Raw genomic sequence first — 23,441 nt, forward strand, 5'->3', positions numbered from 1 at the left:
CCTTCCTGGCATGGATAGTCTCTTCCCACCCAATGCCCGCGTGCCATGTGGACCCGCCAAGCGATTTTTCTTTGATTCGACCCCACAAGCCAAGGATAAGAAGAGCGTACAGTGTCATTCTCTTGTCATGTGGAGGCTAGGTGTAGTGTTAAAAGAAACTGTGTGTAGTATTAAAAGAATATATTTGGGCGCAAACCATGGAACTCCTAACCATTGAATTTCTATTCTCTATTTGATCGTGTCCTGTTATTATGCACACAAGCCACATAGGTTTTTTTTCTAGCGCTTGGGTTCGATCCCCTGAGAGGCCGCCTTGGCGGCGGTCTTGAGCACAGACGTTGGCTTCATCACGCTCTTGGGATTGATGGCGTTGCGCAGCTTGGAAATGGTCCATGCCGTGGAGACTAAATGGCCGGCGGTGGCCAGGCCTTCGTGCGCAAACTCGCCAGCCTTGTCTCCAAATCTGCGAGGAAGATGTTCGTCATTTTCCAGGCCCAACTTGAAAATGCATCCTTATTTCACGAAGAGAGGAAACATACCTGTGAGAGATTGCCCCGGTTGTCACCACAGAGCTTGTGTTAAGAACGTTTGTTCCAGCGACCTCAACAGCGTCGAAGATTTTTCCTGCGAAGCAGAAGGAACATCCAGTTAGACGAAGTACATCAGTGTCAACTAAGCACGTACCGAAACCGTCCAAAGACGCGAGAGCAATCTCGCCGGGTAACATCTTGAAGAATTTCTTCCCCGCCCTCGAGTTTACAATCGAGGTTGTAAAGAATCCAGTCACTGACACGACACCCGTGAGGACTCCCTTCGCTACTTTCTCCGACATCTTAGTCACCCTCTTGGCTCTGATGGATCATCAAAGAAACGTTAGCTTTTCTAAAGAACAAAACCTTGGAAAGAAAAAACACGAGACATACCTGCGAATGTTCCTCATTGTCCGCGGGCTCACCTCAGATGGCTTGCCGCAGGCTCCTGAAACACGCCTTACAAGCCGTCCAGTCCTCTCCAAATTCGCGACTGTCGTCTCACTGCACCAGAAAATCCCCCTGATTATGTGCCCGGTTCCGCCGGCAATCGCTCGAGCCAGGCTGCTGTTATAGTCGTCTACGTTGGGAGCAATGGTCGTCCAGTAAGCTGTAGAAACCTCGTCGGATGGCTTCTTCTCGGTGATAGCGTCCGTTGGAACCGGCTTGCCAGGGAGGTCCGAGCTCACCACCTCTCGCGAAGACGCCTCAGGTACCTTGCCTCCATCCACCTTCTTTACATCTTCCTCCGAGCCCTGGAGCATGGTTGGAGCGGAGAAATAGCTGTACTGTTCCAAGATCTTGTCAAGCTCTCTGAGAAGCTCCTTGTTGCCGTCAACTTGGAACGTAACTCCATAGTTGAGAGTCTCAGTTGCCTTCGAATCCTTGGGCGGCTTCTCGTCGTCGTCGGCTTCCACACGCAGCGAGAACACGTAGTGCGATGGATCGAGCTTTGTAGCAGGCAAGTCGTTCACAACGGGCCACTGGAGTTCATCACCGACTCTGGCGAACAGCGCCACGTCTGTACCGTTTTGCAGCAGCTTCACCAGGACGAACTCGCCAGATGCCAGAATAACACTTTCCTGCTCGTCGATGAGATGCGCCAGACACCCCGGGATCTTTACCAGCACTTCCTCAGATGCTTCCACCACAGGAGGCTCTTTGGCATCACTAGTCTCTGCACCCTTGGAAGAAGGAGGCTGATATATATCTGGATAGAGCTTCGAAGTCGCTCCCGCAACTTTGTCTAAGTTCTCGTCACGCGTTGGAGACCTCACCTTCAGACCCGTTGTCGGATCATACTGAGCGACCTCGTCTTTTGCTGATGACGGGATACCGTTCACTTCTCTTGTAACACCCTCCGGTGGTGCCGGAGAAGGCAGACTGTTAGAGCGCTCGAAAGCGGCGATGCTATCACTCTTCTGACCTCCCATCCATTTATCCGATCCAATAATGAACGACGAACGCCCTTTGAACCACTGCATTCTTGTGTACCTAGCTGGAATTCTCACCGACTCAACAGTAGCAGCTCCCGAAAGCTCTAGCCCTGGAACACAAGAACGACTTGTTAGAACCCTTTCGAGAAACAAGTCCAGAGAACCCATTCGCCCATCATAGCAAGGACACGGATTCTCAAACCCACCAGCAAGAAATAGGAATCCACACGGATCATGAGAGACATACCTGAATTTTACCTCCCGCGAAGAAAACCCGCTAACAGACCAAATTGATCCAACTGCGCCTCGCTTTATACTTGCCCTTTCGTGGCAAACTCACAGTCGTCCAGCTGGGAATCCCATCGGACGCGATTGACACCGCGTTATAGCCGTGTGGCAGTTTGCTGTAGTGCCACGTTTATAATACGGATACTTAATGAAAATTCCCATAGTTTTCTCTTGCGCTGGAGATAAGCAAAAATTTGTTAAAACCTTTAGCGTAACTCTTACCGGCACTATCAACAAAAATGGAGGGCCATTTGGAGATCCCTGCACTACTTACAACCTCATTTACTTATATCTCAGTCAAGTCTAGCTATTGGGACGATCACCTACATTGAGAAAATGAGAAACGATTGAAGAGCTTTGGAAAGTGATTTTACCTTCAGTGACGCTCGTTACGATATTTTGGTGATTCTAAGCTTTGCCTTGAGATCCGCCACCTCTTGTTCTTGTTGCTGCGCATTGTTTTTCACATAAATATCGGCGAAAAAACAAAAATCTACTACGGGCGTTACCTTCCTCAATGTTTGTATCTGCAACTTGTGCTCTTCATCCATGAGGCGCCACTCGAGTGCCATCTCGTATTCGATGGTGTTCGGCTGGGAACAGTGTGCTGTGGAGACTGCCTCTTTCTGCAAAACGCGATTAAGTGCCTGGTTTACTTGAGGAGTTAAAAGAAGGCTTACAAATTTTTCCGTCTGCACCCGCCAGTACTTCTCAACAGGAAGATGTCCAGGAAACTTTTTTGCTCTTGGTCGTTCCACCGCAGTTGCAATACAAGGCCTGCATACACAACACAAAGTAGATTCAAAGCGTGAAAGCAAGAAAGAGAACAATATACCCCTCCTCTTCTGATAAGATCACACAATTTTCCTGGATAGTCTTCAAAACGCGGTTGCCTTTGTCGGCATCTCGGAAGGCTAGCACCGCTTCTCCTGGTCGAATCACCGGTTGCATCAGTAGTAGTAAGCTATTTGCGGATCGCTTACCTCTTTTTGATTCGAACTTGCAACACTTTGGCGGAACAACAGCAACTTCCACATCCGCTCGAATGTCTTTGAAAAGGAACACCAAGGCTTCCTGCATAGAACTTCAGCAAGAAGACATCCGTGATTTCTGAGAGTACCTTCAGCTCTTCAGAGGTGTAACCAGTGCCAAATCCCATCAGCATGATGACATTGCCTTTGTCGAATGCTTCGTCCAGCTTATCGTTCCATCCCAGCTTCTTAAACGCGTTCTTGAGCGCCGGACGCTTCTCCTTCTCTGGTCGTGTTTCCTGCGTTGAAACCGGCACAGGCTTCTGCTGCAAGGTCAATGAGAAAGCAAAACTTGAAAATCACCTGTGGAGCGGCTTCGTGGGTCACAACCAGTTTTTTCTTCACTGGACGTTCCAGACGATCATCCGCCGGCCTCCGTGGGCATTTCTTCACAGCTGCGTTGTAAGAAACACCGTTCAACACAAAGCAGCTTTAAACTATAAACAACATACATAAACTCTTTGTCTATCCGACTCACCTCCAATTCGCTCTAGCGCTTCTCTGAGATTGCAATGAACTTCTCCGAGAAGGAAATCGTAGCACCTCGAGACGTAGTAGCGAGCTCCACTAATTTCCTCCTTCGTGGGCGCCCAGTTCGCAACTCCTTCTGGGCAGTACAAGACTTTAACCGCACACTTTTCCTCCACGACATTCTGGGTGGCAGGACAAGAATCGTGAACGGCGAAGCAAAAAAAACTAATGTTTTCATACATACCAGATCGTTGGAGTCCTCGGCGCCATTCCCACTGCCGAGCGCCAGGAAGAGCTCCTGGTCGCCGGCATCCACCTCAATGTCGAGATCTTCGCGCCGATAGAGCCACCGAACGACCACATTTCCCTTCTTCGTGATGCGATTCTCCCACAGCCGCACGACGAGGCCCACAAACGGGAGCTCCGGGTCACGGGACCTGAGATGGATGAAATCGTAGAGGCAAATCTCCTGCCTGTCCAGAAGAACGGACTCGTACTCCCGCTCGAGCTCCCCGGAATCCTCCCTCTTGCTCATGCTCTTCCCCCATACAATCTGCATCGGGCCGCGATCGAGGGAAGCGGTCCGGCCGATCAGGGCAAATATCGCGACCGCGCAGCCATTGTTGAGAGGAGGCAAGAAAGAAACGAGAAAGAAAGAAAGCTCGGCGCTTGCGTGATCGTGAAGCTCACCGATCGGGCGCCGCGATCAGCCGACGAGTCGCGGCAATGCAGGAAAGGAATCGCCCGGGCGACGCGATCGCCGACCTAGGCGTGGCGGCAACGAAATAAGGACGATCAGGGCAAAAGAATCGCGAGCGTGGGAGGAGAAAAGAGCGAGTCACATTTGTTTGCCGCGATACTTAAAAGGCGGTCGCCCTAGGGAGAACTAGATAAGCTAACAACGCATTAGAATTAGTTCTATCTACAGATAAACTTCTCGCATTTTCTTCGCTAGTCAAACAAAAAGAAGAACTTACCGCGAGTGGTAAAATGGATCGAGCTTCCTTCCCTTGCTTCTTCAATCCATGCGCGCCGGGCTTTGCTCCAAGTTTCCTCCGGGAACTTCGACACGATCAAGCGAAGATGGTGTCCAAGCCAGCGCCGGAAAGGAGCACACTCGCGATCGTGCCAGTAGCTCGAATCAGGCAGTGGAATCTCGTTGATCACATCCCTGCGCATGAAAGCACCCATGAGCGAGACGATCAGATGACAATGTCAATACCTGAAGTACTCGAGAGCATGAAACCTGGATGGTCTATAGACGTCGCTAGACTGTAATGTCCATCGACACAAGCCGGCGTTCCAGACCAAACACCGACGAACGTCAACTCCGTGAACTCCGGAAGAAACTGCGCGCCAGGAAGAAAATCGGTCTCTAGTGCAAGAAATAAGAACTGCGAAACTTACTAGCGGGATCCAGGCAGCGAAGACAGTGAAGTTGCAATCATTATCATGGTGTTGTTGGAGGCCACGACCCTGCCGACGCTGCAGATGAAATCACTGTCACTGAAATCCCGAAAGCCGCCACGATCTTCTTCGCATAGTTCTGGTTCTTCTCGTCACGCCAATACGCAAATCCATGGCTGGTTCGCAGCGCAGACCCGGTCACGTCTTCCAAGGCTGCTTTCTCTCGCACTTCACGGCTGATCTCCTCCTCGAAAACATACTCGTAAGCCACGAGCACATCTTTGTAGCGTTTCTCTGCCTCTTCGGGATCCGCATCACTCCTGTCAAGAGCCGACTTTAGCGACGATACAACTGCAAGACAAAACAATCACGAATCAAGAACAAAGAAAGGAAACACACGTACCAGGATAGGAGATCATCGCACAAACTGGATTGTTTCCAAGAACTCCAAGCTTGCTCTCGACTGCAATTCCGGGAACTCTTGCAAGAGCTTTTCTTCTGGAGGATCCGAAAGCCGGCACCTAGAATCCGTGCTTGAGAAGTGCCTCCTCGAGAGGCGATCCAGAAATGGGATCCATAGAAACATCCTCGACCGGAACATCTCCTCTCTGTTTCGAGCGCTGGCAGCCATAGTGCCGGGAACAATCTTTCCTGTGGAACTCCAGCCTTCCATCCTGAAAGTACTCCCGGCGGCTCTGGAAGCTCTCTCGGAGTAGCGTACAAAGCTGCCCCCCGGGACTATCTCCGCCAGAGGATCTTCAGTCGATCCTCGTCACGCAGATCGAGGACGAGTTCAATGATCCGGAACATCGGCTCTAATCGGATGAATCGCGATCAGAAACGTACCTTGGCTCCTTCTTTTCCAGTGAACAGAAACGCTGGAGCTGACGTTTACCCAATCTTCCTCAAAGCCCTCGCCATAGCCTAAGAGCCCTAAATAAAATTTAAAGGGAAAGCGTGGGAAATGTAAAGGTAAAAGAAAAGGGCCTAGTTGGTATTAGGGCCACGTAAGCAGCCGCAGTCGTGGCAGGATTTTGAGCGTCGGATCAAACACTAGCGATGGATCGAAAAGCTCTTGGAAATGTAGCGACATGGTTGCTGGCCGCCTCCTCGCGGTGGCTGCCTTCTTCGCCGCACAGCCTTGTTCATAAACACGGCAGCCGCGACCTTGGAACCTATAGAACTAGAACCATGGCCGAGCACCACCGCCCAGCCTAGAAGAAATACACTTTGCATCAGGAAACTCACTGGTTTGTGACGATCGCTGCGATTCTGGCTTGCTCGATCTAAGCTGCCGCCACCATAGCTTTGGCTATGCGAGCGTGAGCTAGCGGAGAAGTCCTTTCTTTGGAGCTCCAAAGGTATCTGTGAAAACCACGAATCAAGCAATGGAAGATACACACTGCGTCTCATACCTCGTTGCAAAGAGTCACCGCGTCGGGCTTTGCTTTGCGCCTTTTGTCCAAGCCGGAGCTCTTGTATGCTCGTAAGTTGTGTTCCATCTTGTTGACGTAGCTCCAGATGCCGCGAGAGAAGGCCATCTTTGCCATCTCTTTCCCGACGCCAATGTCTTCCCTGTGAAGCATTTTCACCTCGCAAGCATTGCTGCCAGGAACTAGAGAAAAGGCATACCATAAAACGTGAGAAATCTGGAGAGCCAGAGTACTCTAACCTGCTTGAATTCTCCAGCCCGATAGGTACTCTTTGACCCGCTTAAATTCCTGTCGCCTTGGAGCAGCAGGATGTTCGCAAGCCTGAGAGAAAAGCTCATAGATACAAAAACAAAAACCCAACCGGAGAGGATACCTTGATGACACAGAAGTATGTGTTTTCCGCAGCTTTCCAAAGCCTCCACGCGAGAACGTATTCTCTCGCCATCATCAGCGGAAACTTTTTCACAGTCCGGCCGACCTCCGTTCCGGATTTGAGACACAACGTCAGCTGCTCGTGCTTCAAAACCGTGCTATCCCACTGCAAACGAAACTCGTTGTCCATGTAAAAATCGCGAAGCAACTCGGCCGTGCAATTCTCAAAGGTTGTAGTGCTGAGATACTCGGTCGGCCCTCCGTCCTGCCCACCAAAGAGAAGATGAAAGAAAATCGAAAACTTAGAACGTTGGAAGTGTCAGAGATTGAATTGTCACCTTTGGTTCACGACGCTTTGCAAAATATGAGACACCATCGTTGCGTTTGTCAAGAACAACGCTCCAGTTACCACTGCTTTGATCGACTTCGTCTAGCTCCTCTAGGAGCTTTCGCAGCTCCGATTCCTTTATCAAGCTTTCCAACGCTGTCGCGGGACAACCGCTTGTTTCAACACTGCCAAAGAAAAGAGAAATGAAAACCACCAACGAGACAAGCGCTATAAATTTACCACGATCGCGCTTTGGATGCCCTGTCCTTCCTTCCAAAGATCCTCTTGACGCTCGCAACAATGAATCCCAGGCACCAGTAGAGGAAGAGAATCCCTAGCGCTACCCACGTCGCAAACACCTCGTGATTCCGCTCGCCGCTCTTCACAAATCTCGACAGCACGCCCATAGCTGGCTCCGCGCGCGCGGCAATCGCATGATCAGCAGCAATGCGCCGCTGGAGCGCGATCGGGACGACGATTCACAGCGCCAGGAACCCTAAAAACGGCCTGGATCGATCGATCGATCGCGGACGAGGAGCGCCAAACCTCACGAGGATTGTGGACTGCGGCAGCGCGCCATGGGGGGCGATGCGGTCCAGGAGCTGGATTGTGGATACCATTTACTCTGTGGGACCTAAAACGTTCCACTCGAGGACAAGGCCCCCCCAGAGCTTTGAAAAGAAATATTTCGTGGCTAACGAGCGGCTATGGCGTCTCTCTTTCTCCCTCCTCCCTCATCCACGCTGCGATTCTATCGCCATGACGCTAGCGCCAGGTCAACATCGTCCTCGCAACGATGCGCGGCCTGGAAGAAATCGTGCATCCACGCAAGGCGAGCGAGAATCCTGGCGATGGGGTTCAAGATCAACGAATCCTACGATAGCGCCGTGGAGCTCGACGCCGAGGTATGGTTCCTTCGCTCTAGGAGAAGCTAAATCCGCGAGATTGGTGCGATTCCAGCGGGATAGCGCGCTGCGAAGCCTCTTGAGCTCGGAAGCATTTTGCAAACAGGTGATCCTGGCACGAAATTCTCGATCGATCGCCTCATGGATTCATCCTCATCGACCAGGTCGCGAAAGAAGCAGGGATTTCGGAGACCAGCGGCGTGGAATTTCTCGGAGAGCTCTTCCAGCCGGTGCCATGGAGTCCGAGCACCACACACGGCATGCCCCAGGTAACCATTTCTTTCACTAGCATGAGATATCGCCATAGCTAAGCTTGTTCTTTGTGGCTAGGAATTCGAGAAGTATCATCACGACAAGGAGAACTACGTGATCATCAATGTACCTCCAAACTTCATGTTTAAAGCCAAGGTATGAGAATTCCCGGCCTCGGAGAAAAAAAAAGAACTTTTTTTTTTGTGTGCTCCAGGTATTCAAACCTTCGCGGCTCTGCGCAATCTACAGAAAAATCAAGGACGAGTCACTCAAAGCAACTTAGAAGCTCGCTTTCTTACCGTGTTTTGGAGGAACAAAGTGAACGGAGGATCAGCCTTGGACTTGCATGGATGTGGATGCCTCTCCCGGATTGATAACCGGAGGAGGTCCCGCTGAAGGAGCTGGCTCCAGGCTCCTCCACGCAAGATCTCGAGCGCCGTCCTTGTCCACGATCTTGAGCACGAAGCTGTGAGGCGAGGCGATCAATCGCTTGCGGATCTCTGCGATGCACTTGTCAGCGAGAGCCATCCCTTCTTCCACCGACATCCCCTTGCGGAAGTACTTGTCCATGACCGACAACACGAAGTAACTTCCTGCGATTGAAACGAGCGAGCATCAGCAAAAGCGATGGGAAGAACCAAAGCAGCGATACAAAATTCTCCTGACCAGGACAAGAAATAGAATCAGATAAACAAGCAAAAAAACCACTACGTAGAAAAAAAATGCGAGAACAAACTTAAGTGAAAACCGAACAAGAGAACTCTATGATCACGTCGAGAGAACAAACGAACTATGATCACGTAGAAGAAAATGCGAGAACAAACGAAAGTGAAAACCACTAAGAACGAACAAGAGAACTCTATGATCGCGTCGAAGAAAATGCGAGAACAAACCATGATCATAACGAAGAAAGCAAGAAAACGAGAAAGGAGTTCTACGTACCATAGCCGACGGCTCCCTTCTCCAGCTGATGGAGAGTGGCGATGTAATCCATGAAGTAAAGCGATGGCCCCTTGCCCTTGTCAAATCCTCCGAGCATCAAGTTCACATAGTATGGGTTCTGAAACAAAGATCTTCAAGGCTCCAGGGAAAGAACTAGCACAAGAAATACCTTTCGAAGCGCCACAGCCAATTCGTTCCGAGTGAAGCTCGCGGCCGCGGCCGTGGACAGCGGAATCCCGTTCCGGAAGTTGTACAGGTTGATGTTCTTCTGGATGTACTCCGAGAAGATGACCCTGTAGAAGAATTTCTCACTAACCCTAGATCTATGGAGTGATCGAGCTCACCTATCACCGGCTTCCCCGCTCGTCGCCATGAGCTTGTGCGAGTCGAGCTGCAAGATCTTGTCCTCGGTCGTCTTCTGCACGACGATGCTCTGCACGACGGAGGTGTCGGCGCCAAGAATGACGAAGCCATCGCCCACGAAGCCGAAGATACACTCCATCTCGCGAAGAACCCTAAAGCTCCCACCCGGCAATATGCCAGGAATATACGGCAGCCGGAATGTGCCTCACAAACAGAATATGCTCCAGAGATTGACGGACGATGCGTTTCTTCATACGGAATGTCTCATCCAAAATGATCCACTTTGTGTGCTTTTATAAAGTCCTCCGTGGTCCATGTGGGACGGCGCCTAAGAGTACTGGTTTTCAACGAGCCAACCACTCGCGCATTTGCTCACATTGTTTCCATGGCGTCGCGGGTAGTGATGGTGGAATCTATCTCGGATTGGGACGGAATTCTCAAGCAAGCCAAGTCACAAGACGCGATCGTAAGCAAAAATGGCTTCTCTCCCCCTCGCTTTGATTGATCTCCCCCTGTTTTTGATCTTCCCAGCGAATACCTTGTCTAGCACTCGTGAATATAGAGATTGAGATTCTCCCTCTTTTTTTTCTTTTTTTTCTTTTTGCTCCTTTCCTTTCTCTCTTGCGAGAGGTTTTAACTGTTCGTCGTCTTCTCTGTTTGATCGTATCTTAGATTGTGGCGCACTTTTCCGCGGATTGGTGCGCCCCTTGCAAGTACATGGCCTCCACATTCCGCGAGGCGTCCACGCGATTCCTCAAGCTCATCTTCCTCACTGTGGACGTGGATGAGCTCAAGGTAAGTGAAGACCAGAAAAGCTCCCCAGCCTAGATATTTTTTCCCCCCAGATCTTTTACCACTCCTCTCTCTATCTCCATCTCCATTCATGACCTCTCTCTATCTCCATCTCTACCATTCATGATCTCATGATCCAGTTGGTTGCTCCTAACACTCGCTCTATCTGACCAAAAACATCAAATCCACAGGAAATTGCCACTCGATTGGAGGTCAAGGCAATGCCCACATTCGTGTTCATCAAGGACGAGGAGGCGATCGGCCGGATTGTGGGCGCGAATCGAGAACAGCTCGTCAAGAGAGTGGCGGCTCTGGCCACTACAGTAGCGGAATAACATCTGGATAGAACAGATTCGATCGATCACTTCTGTCCAGACACAGAAAAATTTGATGAATCCCAAATAGAAATTTGGTGGAAATTATTGGCCCAGTGGGCCGCAATGTCTACAGAAATCCCCCACGTGGAAAACAGAGCAGTGCTTCGTTTGACTGGATCTTAGTCAACGGTCGTAAGATAGTCAACCATCAATTCGCATTGCCGCCGGAAAGAGTCAACTCCCAGTCAAATCCACCAGTCAACACGAAGTGATGAATGGGACCAGGGTTTGCGGACCGCAACGGGTGCCTCGAGTCGATCCAGCGCTGCGCGAGCCTCTCTCACGCGATCCAGATCCACGAGCGCGCGCGCCGCGAGCTCCAGGGCGATGTCTTCCTCGCCAACAAGCTCATCGAGGCGTATGGCAAGTGCGGCAGCCCCCAGCGCGCGCGATGGCTCTTCGACGCCATGCCCGCCAAGAACACCTTCTCCTGGGGCGCCATGCTCTGCGCCTACGCCTCCAACGGGCGCCTGGACGATGCCCGGCAGGTGTTCGACGCCATGCCCGAGCGCGATGGCTTCTCGTGGAACCTCCTCCTCTCGGCGTTCGGCCAGCGGGGGCAATTAAGAGAGGCCAAGCTCGTGTTTGATCGGCTGCCGGGGAAGGATCTCGTCTCGTGGTTCTCGATGCTGGCGGCGTTTGTGCACGGCGGGCGAGTCAGAGACGCGCGAGCCATCTTCGACCAGATGCCGCAGCAAAACCAGGCCTCCTGGAACTGCATCCTCTCTGCATATGCCCAAGTTGGGCATCTGGATGAAGCTTGCGAGATCTTTGAAACGATGCCAGAGCGGGATTTAATCTCTTGGAATGCAATGCTTTCGGCATTTGCACAAAACGGGGATGTGTTTGGAGCGAGGAGAGTGTTTGAATCGATGCCATTGCAAAACCAGATTTCTTGGAACGCAATGCTTGCGGCATATGCCCAAAACGGGCATCTTCACGACGCCAAGAAGACTTTCAACTTGATACCGGAAAGGAACGATGTAACTTGGAATACCATGCTAGCTGCGTATTCGCAAAACGGCCAACGCGACGACGCCAAGCGTATGTTCGACACGATGCCTCTTCACGACCAAGTGACGTGGAACTCCATGCTGGCAGCGTATGCCACGTCAGGGCATCTGGAGAAAGCCGAGTGTGTCTTCCACGGGATGCCCGAGAGAGACATGCTGACGTGGAACTCCATGCTGTCGGCCTTCGCGCACGCCGGACACGTCACCGAGGCAAAGCGCGTGTTTGATGACATGCCACAGCGGAATATAGTGTCGTGTAACGCCATGCTGGTTGGATTCGTCCACGCTGGCCGCCTAGTAGACGCCAGGATGGTGCTGAATGGCATGAGAGAGCACGACATGGTGTCGTGCACGCTGATGCTTTCGGGATATGCCCAGTACGGGCATACGGCCTCCGCTCGGGAGATCTTCGACACGATTCCGTGTCAGAATCACGTCTCGTGGACGGCCATGATTGCCGCGTTTTCCCTGCGGGGAAACCTGGAAGAGGCGAAATGTATGTTTGATCAGATTCAACGGCTGGATCTCGTGCTTTGGACCGCCATGCTGGGAGCGTATGCCCAAAACGGGCATGTGGAAGAGGCCAAGGTGATGTTTGATTCCTTGCCCGAGCAAGATCAAGTGTCATGGAACGCGCTACTGTCTGCGTACGCGCAAAATGGAAACATCTCCAAAGCCAGGCATGTCTTTGACACAATGCCCAAGAGGAACACCATGACTTGGGCGGCTATGCTCTCCACTTATGCCCGGAACGGGCATTCCAAGGAGGCGTTTGATGTGTTTGATGTGATGAGGGTGGTGGAGGTTCCGGATTCGACTTGTTTCGTGGCCTTCTTGCTCGCTTGCGCACACGACGGGAATGTTTCAAGCGCCAAGGATTGCTTCGTGTCCATGAGACAGGACTATAAGGTTGCTGCTACAAAGCAGCACTACTGTTGCTTGATCGATGTTCTTTGCAGGTCTGGGAGACTCTTAGATGGTGAGGACCTCATTACAAACATGCCTTTTGTGCCTGATGAGTATGAATGGATCTGTTTTCTAAGGAGTTGCTTGAGGCCCGGGAAGAACGAGCTCAAGCAAGCCATTGATGCAACTAGGTTTGTTGTTGGCCAGAATCCAAAGCATGGAGCTGCATTTGTGCAGCTAGCTAATATTTACTCCAAGCTATAGTCAGAGTACATTCTTCTATAAGACTCCTCCATAAACCTTTTCCAATTTCAGCTTCTTCGACGGGGTAGTGATCAACCAGGCCAAAATGGAGCGTCTCACTTGCTTGCTTCTTGGCCTGGAACACCACCACGAACAATTACAACTGCAAAATCATCGCCACTACTACAACAGCTGCTCCAAAAAGCAGCTGTTTCAAGGTCGCAAGCGTGCAGAATTAGTACCCTAGAACTGTTTCTCTGCAGCCATGCGAGTGCAGCAATGCTTTTGCAAAGCAATACTTCAACGTAACAAAGTACAAGGTAGCACAAGCATTGGAAGGTGCTGGCTGGAGAGTGAGAAGCAATGTGTCAATCATGAGCAAGGTACGAATTCCCTCTTGTGCGCTTGAGAACAACTAGTGCTAGGAAGACAAGCACTTCAATTCCCCTCTGTCAGTCATTGCTTGAGACAAGATCTAATAGTTCAATAAATAATGAAGAATTTCCATGCTTCTTTGTTATTTGACACTTTTCTATTAATAAATGTCCATGAGAATGCAGAAAACGTGCAATCTGATATGCAAAAGGGAGCTAATAAATCATAGTTTTATATTGCAAAATATTTAATTGCAAATAAATATAATGCTATATATATAATTTATTAAATTTAAATTTCACAATTAATATTTTTTTTTAAGCACAAGGTTTTTTAAAAAATATTAATATTAACATTATTTTATTTTAATGTTAAAAGAATGTGACTTCAAAAATGTTTTCAATAATTCAGGATATTTCTTTGATTTTCTGCTCGACTTCAGGTATGGAATAAATCCCAAATCACTAAATTACTTTATGTTATATTTTGGTACTTGATTTAAACATAAAAACCAAAAGAAATTATCTAGATTATTAAAAATTTATTTAAGGTTACATAATTAAATATTAAATATTTTAAAAAATCTTTTAATAAACATTTTTCCTTTTATCCCATGATTTAATCCATTAGTTTGTCATAAAAAATTCCTATATAGATACAATAATTAGAATTGTTTAACCATTTTATGAAAGAATCAACAACTCAAAGACCAATTACACCAATAAATATTTATATTCATGAAGCAAGAGGACCAATTACACCAAGAAATATTGATACTCATGAAGCAAGAGAAATAAGAATTTGTCGCTCCCTGGACAAGCATTTCTCCCTTGAGTGTAGAACAGCAGAGTTGTCCACTAAAAGGATGTCACCTTTCTCCCATGGAAACGCCACCTCTTCCTCAAGCATTATCTCCACGAGTTCATTGGCAGCTTGATCTTCGAGCAGCGTTCCATCTTCAAATTTGAGCGTTGTTGCTGGCAAATCTTTGTGCTTCTTGCGGACCTCCACGAAGAAACCAAGGGCCGAGAAGAATGCCATCCTTCCAGCCGTGTCCTTTCTAAACAAGGGAGCCACTGGTTTTCTCTCGAGAAACACTCCTCCGTCCGGAAGCCAAGTCAGACCAATGTTCTTTTCCGCGGCCCTGTATCATCGAAAGAAAGCTTTGATGAGTGAGCCCCACGGATTAAACTTGAACAGAGGACGTTTCTTACTTGATCTCGGCAGATTGCTTGTCACCGGCTGAAAGTCGTGACTTCCAGGCGTTCTCGCTTAAGAAAGAGCAGTGAACAATGCGTCCTTTGTCGAGAAGTTGCTTTGCTAAGTGATCTCTCTCAAGAATTCGCTTGTAAACGACGTGACCTGGAACAATCGGAGTGGCTCCTCCAGTTCCAGCGTCTGGAGGTTTCTCCGCAAAAAATATGACCTTTGCCGGTGGTTTCTCAAGCTGGAACACGAAGAAAAAGTGGAGATGGTAGAAAAAAAGAAAGAAAGATCTTACATAAGCTGCCTCGTTGTGGTAGCCAAGGTACCAATCCAGCGGGAAATCATTGGCAGTGAAAACCTTTCCAAAGACTTTCTTTCGATAAGCCCCTCCCCCCATCTCCAAGTAAGGGTACTCCTCCCACCCCAGCGCATCGATTATGGAGTCAAGCTCCTGCGCTGTCCATACCTCAAATCCTCGCAGCAAAACCGCGCCACTCTTGACTAGCCATTCCTCCAGCCGCGATCGCTGCTCCTCAATTCGCAGCGCGCCAGCGAGCGCTCCAGCGTCCTTGGGAGATTCATGGGCGGGAGCGAGGACCAGCGGGAATGGCGATCCATCCTCGAGCTTCTTCTGGAAAGGGAGGGATACTTGCGAGAAGGAAGCCATGATTGTGCCACGACTTTCTAGTTGTATTATAGCATTATTGACTTTTGAGTCCTCGCAACCTCTGTTCTCAAGCAGGCGGAACTCGCTTGTTACGTTCGGCTCGCTCAGCAGCAGATGCTCCAAGTTCACACCCGGCCTCAACTCGCTCGCAATTCGCAGTGCTACTTTCCTCTGCTCCTCAGGACATGGTGAGGCGAACAGCCAGCTTCAAGCCACTCATTGCCCATCCGGTCAAAGCTTCAAACGGGCATACGCGACGAAAGCTCGTGCTTTCGGGATAAAGCCAGTACGGGCATACGGCCTTGCCAGAATCACGTCTTGTGGACGGCCATGATTGCCGCATTTTCTCTGCGGGGAAACCTGGAATATGTTTGACATGCCCAAAACAGGCATGTGGAAGAGGCCAAGCTAATTGTTGATTCCTTGCCCGAGCACGATCAAGTCTCATGGAACGCACTACTCTCTGCGTACGCCGCAAAATGGAAACTCAATCCATAGATTCTCTCTTGCAGCATGAGCTTGCCAGCGAGTGCAACGTTGGGAAGATCGCTACACTAGTATTGGAAAACCAAGATGAGGATCCAATTGCTGGTGAGACTTACTCCTTGACAAGCAAGAGGTCACCATGATTAAACCTAATGGACAGCGGCGCCGCTTATTCCACCAGCATGATTGTCTCCGTTCCACATTCCAAACGGGACAAAGAGTGCTGGCAGCCCAAGCGGCAAATGCCGGAAAAGCTACGCCATCTTTCGTACAAGCTGAGGCCGGGTGTGGACTTGGAGCAGCAGGAAGTAAGCGAGCCGAACGTGGCAAGCGAGCTCCGCCGGTCTGAAGACAGGGGTGAGCTCAGTTTGAGGATTCACAAAGTCAATGTCAATCTCCTCTATCAGATAAAAGTTTCGATGTCTACCATCGAATTGGAAAGACATGAGCTCTTTGATGCCAAGATATAGCTTGATGCATCCATGAGCTTAATGTTACAAAAGTTTCCTTGTTTCTTTTGGTAATAAACACATGAAGAGATAAAACACTTGAAATCAACACTTTCTGGTACGTATGGCATGGTCTCCAGAAGTTCTTCAGCAGCTCTGATGTGGCCTGTTCTTCCCAAGGTATAAATCACACAGCAAAAGTGTTGCTTTGTTGGAACCAGCCCATAATCAACACCCATAGACAAGAAATAGCATCTGACTCTATCTAAGGAAGAAACATGATTGCAAGCAACAAGAGCAGGCACAAAGCATGTACCATCTGCATTGTAATACAGTGGAAACATCTCAAATACATGGAATGTTTCCCTGAATCTAGCACTACAGGCATAAGCACTCAGAATTGCTGACCAAGAAACCATGTTTTGGGTTGGCATTGTGTCAAAAACTTTCTTTGCTTTCGAGACTTGACCATTCTGAGCGTATGCTGATAGAAAGGCATTCCACAAAACCTGGTTCCGCTGGGTATTCATATTCCAAAATATCCTCTCGGCTTCCTCCACATGCCCATTGTGGGCATATGCGACAAGCATGGCTGTCCAGGATACCAAGTCTTTTTCGGGCATCGTATCAAAAACGCTCCTTGCTCCATCAACATTGCATTCCAAAGCATACACAGAAATTATAGAGTTAAAAGAAATCTGATTCCCTTGGAGCATACATCGATTTATCTGCTTGGCTTTCTCAAACAAACCATTTTGAGCATATGCATAGATCATAATGTTACAGGAGATAACATCCCGTTCCTTCATAAGTTTAAAGAAAAGTTTCTCCGCACTTTCAATGTCTCCAAACTTGGCATAGGCGGTCAAGAGGCTGTTCCAAGAAATTTGGTCTTGACAAGGCATGTTGTCAAAGATGCTCTTCGTTTCCTCAGGATGCCCACTTACGGCGTTTGCTGCAAGTCGTGTGTTCCATGACACACTATCCCACTGCGGCATATTGCTGAAAAGCGTCTCTAATTCACTCAATCTCCCGCTTTGAGAAACTGCCTCTAAAACTATGTTCCATGACATTTGATCTCTACATGGCATGTTTGCGAAGAGACTCTTGACAAGCTCTAAACACCCGTTTAAAACACACGCTGACAACACGGAGTTCCAAGAGATTGTGTCGTGCTCTGGCATGGAATTGAAGAGAGCTCGACATTCTTCCAAGTGATCTAGCTTCTGGGCCTCGGCAGCCAGCATTGTGTTCCAAGAAACTTGGTTTCGTTGAGGCATGCTTCTAAAAAGCCTCCACGCTTGTGTGGAAAGACCTCCACGGAGCAACGCCGCCAGCATAGAATTCCACGTCATTAGCTCCCACTCTGGCATGCTTTCAAAGACTCTCTTGGCCTCCTCCAAGTGCCCAGAGCAGGCATATGCTGCTAGCATAGAATTCCACGTCACGTGGCTCCTCTGCGGAATGTGATAGAAGAGATGCTCCGACGCTTCCACGTTTCCTACGTGGGCATACGACGACAACAGCACATTCCACGTCACCAAATCCCTCTCAAGCATCCCGTTAAACACTCGTAGAGATTCGCACATATGCCCTGTTTGGGCATATGCCGTCAGCATTGCCGTGCAGCAGACCGAATCCCACCTTGGCATATTCTCAAAAAAATATTCTGCTAGTTTATAATCACTTGCACGGAGGCACGTAGTCAACATGGCGCACCACGCCACCTGGTTCTTGAAGAGCATATTCTCAAAGAGGTCCTTTGCCTTGTCAATATGCCCGCATTGGGCATATGCCGTTAGCATGGAAGTTTGCGAGACCAGATCCCACTCCGGCATCCTGTCAAAGATCTCTCTGGCCTTGACGTGATTCCCGTCCTTGGTATATGCCGAAAGCATCGCATTCCAGGAGAGAATCCCTCGATGCTCTTCCGGCATGGAATCAAACAGGCGCTTGGCATCCGCTAGATTCCCATTGCGGGAATATACCGAGATCATAGTCACCCAGGTGAATGTGTTCTTTGGATTCACGGACTCGAAAGCCCGTACGGCGTCGCTCACGCTCGCACACCTTCCGTACATCTCCACGAGCTTGTTTTGTAAGAAGGTGTCGTCCGGACGAAGAGATTCCCGGATGTTTGCATCGATTCTCCTTGCGATCAACAGACTTTTGCATGACTGGAGAAGCTCCAAAGAGAGGCTGCGATCCATATTAACATTTCCTTGGTATTTTCTTCTCCAATATTTTAGGGTTCTTGGAGGGAAGGAGCGGCGATGGCTACCGCGCCATCGCCGCATTGCGATCTAGCTGCTTAGAATCTTGGATCTAGCTCTGGCATCGGGCATGGATAGCTCTTCTAAACAGGCTGCTGTTCTTCGCAGTCCCGAGATTTCCAAGGAAGAAAGGAGCTCCTTCAAATCGGCTCTTCTTGCGGGGCTGAAATCGTGTGGGAGCTCCAAGAATCTTGGCAAGGGGAAGAAGCTCCACGCGGATGCGATCGAGAGGGGCCAGGAATCGGACGTATACGTCGCGAATACGCTCATCAACATGTACGCGCAGTGTGGCGCCATGGCCAACGCGAGCAGGCTCTTCGAAGCGATGGCTTATCACACGGTGGTTTCGTGGAATGTGTTGCTACTGGGCTATGCTACCAACGGAGAGGAAGAACTCGCGCTGGAGCTCTTTGTAGGAATGAGGCTTGAGGGGCTGCTTCCCGACGCTTTCACCTTTGTTGCCGGATTGAAGGCCTGCGCCAAGCTGGGAAAGTCTCGAAGGAATGCTGGTGCTCGATCGAAGCTGGGGTTGATCAAAGGGAGGGCTGTCCACTCGCAAGCTGCTAGCAGCGGTCTCGACACAAACATTCTCGTGGCTTCCAACTTGGTGAGTATGTACGCACAGTGTGGAAGTTTGCTTGATGCTCGGCGGATTTTTGACAGGATGGAGACTAGTACTCGGCTGCTGGTTTGCTGGAATGTTTTGATGAATGGATACGCGGAGAATCAACCAGAGGTGGCACTGGAGCTTTTCGGCCGCATGGACTGTGAACCAAACGGGGTGACGTTTTGCGCTGCTCTGAAAGCTTGGACGAGTCTAGCTGCGAAGGAACAAGGAGATTTGCTGGTCGATGGAAGGATTGTTAAGGTGGTGGCTTTGGCACAGGGGAAGGCTATCCACGAACGAGCAGCGAACTCCGGTTTTGGATCGGACACTTACGTTGCGAGCGCGTTGGTGAGTTTCTACGCTAGGTGTGGGAGCGTCGAGGATGCGAAGGAAGTTTTTCGGGGGGGATCAAGTCACACAGGTGTTTGGAACGCTATGGTACGAGCCTACGTAGAAAATGGACTGGAAGAACAGGCTCTGGAACTCTTCGAACGCATGATACCGCCACCCGACGCTGTGACTTTCTTGGCAGCTCTGAAAGCTTGTGCGAACTTGGCAACCAGAGACGACGTCGATGACAAGCTCGGTAAAGTTTTGTCACTCGAAAAGGCCAGGGCCATCGACTGCGAATGTGAAAAACAGGGATTCGATCGAGATGTTTACATCTCGAGCGCGCTGGTGAATGCTTTTGCGAGATGTGGCAGCATGGTTGATGCCAAGAGAGTTTTCGACAGGTTTCCGGGGACTCAAACTCTAGTGACTTGGAACGTACTTCTTCTCGGCTACGCAGAGAACGATGACGAAGAACGGGCTCTAAACTTATTCGCTGGCTTGCTTCGAGACAACGAACACAGCACTACAGAAGAACTTACGTTTGTCGCGGTGCTGAAAGCTTGCATAAATCTGGCTCTGAAGGAGGTATGTCCAGAAGGAAGGAAGATCAAAGCATCGTCACTTTCGAAAGGAAAGTCTGTCCACTCGCAAGCTACGCAGCGTGGATTCGAGAGTGGAACTCTAGTCGGGAACACGCTGATAGATTTTTACATGAAGTGCGGCACTCCGGTACGTGCATGGCTCGTCTTCCAGGCGATGGGATCCTCAACAGCAGTGACTTGGACGAGTATGATACTAGGATCCACCGAAAACGGGGACGCAGAGTTTGCGCTGGATTTGTTCTTCTCGATGGAGCAGTGCTGTGTTCCCGACGCGCAAGCCATCGTAGCAGCGCTCAAGGCTTGCACTGGCCTGGCAGCAAGAGAAGAAGGCCGAGTTTTGGAAGGCAAGCTCGTCAAGACTAAGTCTCTGGAGATCGGGAAGGCGATTCACATCAAGGCTGTGGAACTCGGCCACGAATCAAACAGCTACGTCGCGAGCACGCTGGTGGACATGTACGCAAAGTGTGGAAGCATGGAGAACTCCCACGAGATCTTCTACCGGAGTCAGCAGCAGCAGCGATCGGTGGTGTCATGGACGGCCCTCATCTTTGGGTACGCGGAGAACGGCGAGGCCGCGCAAGCTCTGGAGGAGTTCTCGCGGATGAGAACGGTGGAAGCTCTTCGTCCAAACGCTCAAACTCTAGCGACCGCGCTCAGCGCGTGCAGTAGCGCTGTGGCTCTGGAGCTGGGACGAGCCGTCCACGCCGAAGCCTGCCGATTTGGACACGATTGCGAGAGCATCCTCGCGAACTGCCTCATGGACATGTACTCCAAGTGTGGAGATCTCGCGGCGGCGCAGCGTGTGCTCGACTCGACCGAGTTTCCCGACTCGGTGGCATGGAACACGGTCATCGCGGGGTTTAGCCGAGTGGGCGATTGGAAGATGGCGTTTGATCTCTTTGGGGAGATGCTGGGCCGCGGGATTCCACCCGTCGGCGCTACGTTTGTGTGCCTCCTCACGGCTTGCAGCCACGCCGGGCTCGTCGCCAAGGGAATGGAGTTCTTCCAGGCAATGCAAACCAAGTATGGGGTGTCTCCACAGATCGAGCACTGGACTTGCCTTGTGGATCTCCTGTGCCGCGCGTACGAGCTGGATCACGCCATTGCGCTCGCGCGGAGCTTGCCTTGCGGGAAAGCAGACGAGTTCGTGTGGACGACGATCGTTAACGCGTGCAAAATGGCGGGGAAGCATCACAAGTCTAAATATCAAAATTTTTAGCTCTTCGTCAACTTTGTCCAAGAACCCTAATCTTCTAGCCTGTCTATCTTTCCAGGAGGTTCCTTAAGTGGACTGTAAACAATATAAGGCTAACTTCGTCCAAAACCCTAATCAAGGTAGATGAATCGACGGAAGGGTCCGCTGGCGGAAACGATAAGGGCTTGTGTCACCTTGGGCGTTGTGCTATTGTTTGTAGTAGGTGTCTTCGTGATCTCATGGCTTGCATGGCGCGTCCATCTCCACGAGCCATGGTGCGAGTTCCAGGACGTGAAGGTCTCGTACATCAAGCTCCCTTCGAACACCACGTCGGGTCTCTTATCCAAGCTCGACTTCCAGTTCCAGTGCCTGAACTCCAAGCACCGCAACTTCGAGAACGTGATAAAGGTCAAGTTCACAGAATTCGACGTGGGCGTTAGTTACCGCGGGGTGGATCTTACAGGCCAGCAGTTTGACTTTCATAGCTTTGTGCTCCCAAAGAACGGTGTTGTGCCTGTGAAGCGGAGCGTCATGGTGAATGAGACGAGTCTTCCAATGGAACACTTGGAGCAGCTGAGGGCAGACATTGGATCTGGGAGTGTGCCACTCTCTGCGGCAATCCATGCCCGTGCTTCCTGGGGGATTAGTCAGGGTACCATGGATGCCAGGGTTTTGTGTGGATTGACTATGGTTCTTCCACAGTTTGGTGACACTACCGCAACAAATATCGGTTTTGATGGCCAGGATAAGTGCCCTGTCCTTTTGTCTTACTAGTTATTAGTTTTATGTGATTTATCCAGTATAGCTAGAAACGAGTTAATTTCCTTTTACTAACTACAAGAACGCTTTGTCTAACTATAAGCTTTTTTTGTAAATCACACGAAGAAATATTTATACATGGAGGATTGCCTGGACGAGCATTTCTGCCTCGAGTGTAACACAGCAGAGTTGTCTCTCCCATGAAAACGCCACCTCTTCCGTGAGCATTATCTCCACGAGTTCATCCGCAGCTTGATCTTCGAGCAGCGTTCCATCTTCATTGATCCTGAGCGCTTGCAGCCATGCTGGACTGATCGACAAAGGGAAGCATTTCTTCAGTGTTTCTCTATGCAGGAGGAAAAGGTGGCGTTTCCATGGGAGAAAGGTGACATTCTTCTGGTGGGTAATTCTGCTGTGTTATACTCGAGGTTTAGCACTACTCGTGCATACGGTCGTACGAATCAGTTGAATGATGCAGTGGCACTGGTGAGGAACATGCTATTCGAACCAAATCATGTGATATGTAGTGGTACTCACTTGCTCATGGTACTAGATATTACCTAGCATATGCTGCACAGTTAGCATATATTAAAAACTAAATTGGAATAGTACCAAAATAATATTGATAATATAAATATTTAGAACAAAATATATTCCTTAAATAAGAATAAATATTCATTAATAAAATTATTACATAAAAATTATTATTTGGAAATACGAATATATTTTAAAAATATCTAACCCAGAAAAAATTAAAAATGAATTTTCTATTATTAATAATATGTTATATGTAAATTTAATTACTTAGAATATAAAACAATAAGTTTTTAAGTATTACTACCTAGATCCAGTCAAGAAGATAATACTTTTTTAAATATATATGTTATAAAAACTATAAATTCAAATCTTATATTCCATAGTATTATGTACTAATAAACTATATTGCAGTTAGGAAAAAGAATTTAAAATATTAATTTTTAATAAAATACTGGCATATATTATTTTAGTTTTTTGGATAATGAGTTAGATTGTAAATAGCTAAGGCTACATATAAAAATATAATATATACTCTTATTGTTAAATTTATTATCATATTTTTCTATTAACACTTGAAACTTTGTTACACATTGATAAAACTAAGTCAACTCACATTTGATATACCATCACATGGTTTTAGGTTTTATATGTTTTAGTGATATTTAGACAGGCTATCTCTACAAAATATAAATTTCTTATTATTTTTGTAAATACTGTTAAACTAAATTATAAAAGTTAATTTTGACCTAAAATATTCAAAGATTATAATAATTTATAAAACAGAATAAGGATTATTTTATTTATAAATCATTAAAAATAAAGTTATTCACATAAAAAAATCACTCTTTTGAGGTAACCCATTA

At 48.8% G+C, this 23,441-nt stretch overlaps 10 protein-coding genes across 11 annotated transcripts; 4 read left to right on the forward strand and 6 right to left on the reverse strand.

Annotated features, from left to right (window-relative positions):
• Nucleotides 1–148: 148 nt before the first annotated feature.
• On the reverse strand, nt 149–2,305 carry LOC9646936 (senescence/dehydration-associated protein At4g35985, chloroplastic). Of its 2 annotated transcripts, XM_024684199.1 has the most exons (5): nt 2,214–2,305; nt 924–2,076; nt 685–851; nt 540–624; nt 149–463 (listed from the first exon to the last, which is right to left on the reverse strand). In XM_024684199.1, the coding sequence occupies exons 2-5, from the start codon at nt 2,012–2,014 to the stop codon at nt 280–282; spliced, it is 1,527 nt and encodes a 508-aa protein (XP_024539967.1). In that variant the 5' UTR covers nt 2,015–2,076; nt 2,214–2,305; the 3' UTR covers nt 149–279. The 2 variants fall into 2 exon arrangements, with proteins under 2 accessions (XP_024539967.1, XP_002962281.2); XM_002962235.2 differs by lacking the exon at nt 2,214–2,305 and having other exon boundaries at nt 924–2,182.
• A 2,612-nt stretch (nt 2,306–4,917) lies between these two features.
• LOC112349962 lies at nt 4,918–5,595 on the reverse strand. Its single transcript, XM_024685270.1, has 3 exons — nt 5,567–5,595; nt 5,164–5,514; nt 4,918–5,105 (listed from the first exon to the last, which is right to left on the reverse strand). The coding sequence occupies exons 1-2, from the start codon at nt 5,580–5,582 to the stop codon at nt 5,207–5,209; spliced, it is 324 nt and encodes a 107-aa protein (XP_024541038.1). The 5' UTR covers nt 5,583–5,595; the 3' UTR covers nt 4,918–5,105; nt 5,164–5,206.
• Nucleotides 5,596–6,130: 535 nt separating this feature from the next.
• LOC9646937 lies at nt 6,131–7,794 on the reverse strand. The gene is made up of 6 exons (XM_024683127.1): nt 7,537–7,794; nt 7,307–7,481; nt 6,970–7,233; nt 6,836–6,917; nt 6,579–6,778; nt 6,131–6,528 (listed from the first exon to the last, which is right to left on the reverse strand). Exons 1-6 carry the CDS (start codon nt 7,701–7,703, stop codon nt 6,217–6,219), a joined length of 1,200 nt encoding a protein of 399 aa, XP_024538895.1. The 5' UTR covers nt 7,704–7,794; the 3' UTR covers nt 6,131–6,216.
• Nucleotides 7,795–7,900: 106 nt separating this feature from the next.
• Nucleotides 7,901–8,804, forward strand: LOC112349190. Its single transcript, XM_024683141.1, has 5 exons — nt 7,901–8,201; nt 8,257–8,307; nt 8,366–8,470; nt 8,532–8,609; nt 8,668–8,804. Exons 1-5 carry the CDS (start codon nt 8,004–8,006, stop codon nt 8,734–8,736), a joined length of 501 nt encoding a protein of 166 aa, XP_024538909.1. The 5' UTR covers nt 7,901–8,003; the 3' UTR covers nt 8,737–8,804.
• LOC9646938 (proteasome subunit beta type-2-B) lies at nt 8,498–9,922 on the reverse strand. The gene is made up of 5 exons (XM_002962237.2): nt 9,740–9,922; nt 9,565–9,688; nt 9,396–9,513; nt 8,753–9,046; nt 8,498–8,696 (listed from the first exon to the last, which is right to left on the reverse strand). Exons 1-4 carry the CDS (start codon nt 9,895–9,897, stop codon nt 8,784–8,786), a joined length of 663 nt encoding a protein of 220 aa, XP_002962283.1. The 5' UTR covers nt 9,898–9,922; the 3' UTR covers nt 8,498–8,696; nt 8,753–8,783.
• A 130-nt stretch (nt 9,923–10,052) lies between these two features.
• On the forward strand, nt 10,053–10,991 carry LOC9646939 (thioredoxin-like protein CXXS1). Its single transcript, XM_002961731.2, has 3 exons — nt 10,053–10,224; nt 10,431–10,553; nt 10,742–10,991. The coding sequence occupies exons 1-3, from the start codon at nt 10,144–10,146 to the stop codon at nt 10,883–10,885; spliced, it is 348 nt and encodes a 115-aa protein (XP_002961777.1). The 5' UTR covers nt 10,053–10,143; the 3' UTR covers nt 10,886–10,991.
• A 151-nt stretch (nt 10,992–11,142) lies between these two features.
• On the forward strand, nt 11,143–13,110 carry LOC112348629 (pentatricopeptide repeat-containing protein At4g02750-like). The gene has a single exon (XM_024681515.1). The coding sequence runs from the start codon at nt 11,143–11,145 to the stop codon at nt 13,108–13,110; it is 1,968 nt and encodes a 655-aa protein (XP_024537283.1).
• Nucleotides 13,111–14,177: 1,067 nt separating this feature from the next.
• Nucleotides 14,178–15,584, reverse strand: LOC112350782 (clavaminate synthase-like protein At3g21360). Its single transcript, XM_024687594.1, has 3 exons — nt 14,966–15,584; nt 14,679–14,911; nt 14,178–14,608 (listed from the first exon to the last, which is right to left on the reverse strand). Exons 1-3 carry the CDS (start codon nt 15,335–15,337, stop codon nt 14,242–14,244), a joined length of 972 nt encoding a protein of 323 aa, XP_024543362.1. The 5' UTR covers nt 15,338–15,584; the 3' UTR covers nt 14,178–14,241.
• Nucleotides 15,516–18,482, reverse strand: LOC112348631 (pentatricopeptide repeat-containing protein At4g02750-like). The gene is made up of 4 exons (XM_024681522.1): nt 16,589–18,482; nt 16,383–16,438; nt 15,962–16,168; nt 15,516–15,800 (listed from the first exon to the last, which is right to left on the reverse strand). The coding sequence occupies exons 1-4, from the start codon at nt 18,480–18,482 to the stop codon at nt 15,516–15,518; spliced, it is 2,442 nt and encodes an 813-aa protein (XP_024537290.1).
• Nucleotides 18,483–18,615: 133 nt separating this feature from the next.
• Nucleotides 18,616–21,306, forward strand: LOC112348635 (pentatricopeptide repeat-containing protein At3g09040, mitochondrial-like). Its single transcript, XM_024681529.1, has one exon. It carries the CDS (start codon nt 18,616–18,618, stop codon nt 21,304–21,306), a length of 2,691 nt encoding a protein of 896 aa, XP_024537297.1.
• Nucleotides 21,307–23,441: the final 2,135 nt, after the last annotated feature.

This window comes from Selaginella moellendorffii, unplaced genomic scaffold (assembly GCF_000143415.4).
Source record: "Selaginella moellendorffii unplaced genomic scaffold, v1.0 SELMOscaffold_1, whole genome shotgun sequence".
Taxonomy (NCBI): Eukaryota; Viridiplantae; Streptophyta; class Lycopodiopsida; order Selaginellales; family Selaginellaceae; genus Selaginella; species Selaginella moellendorffii.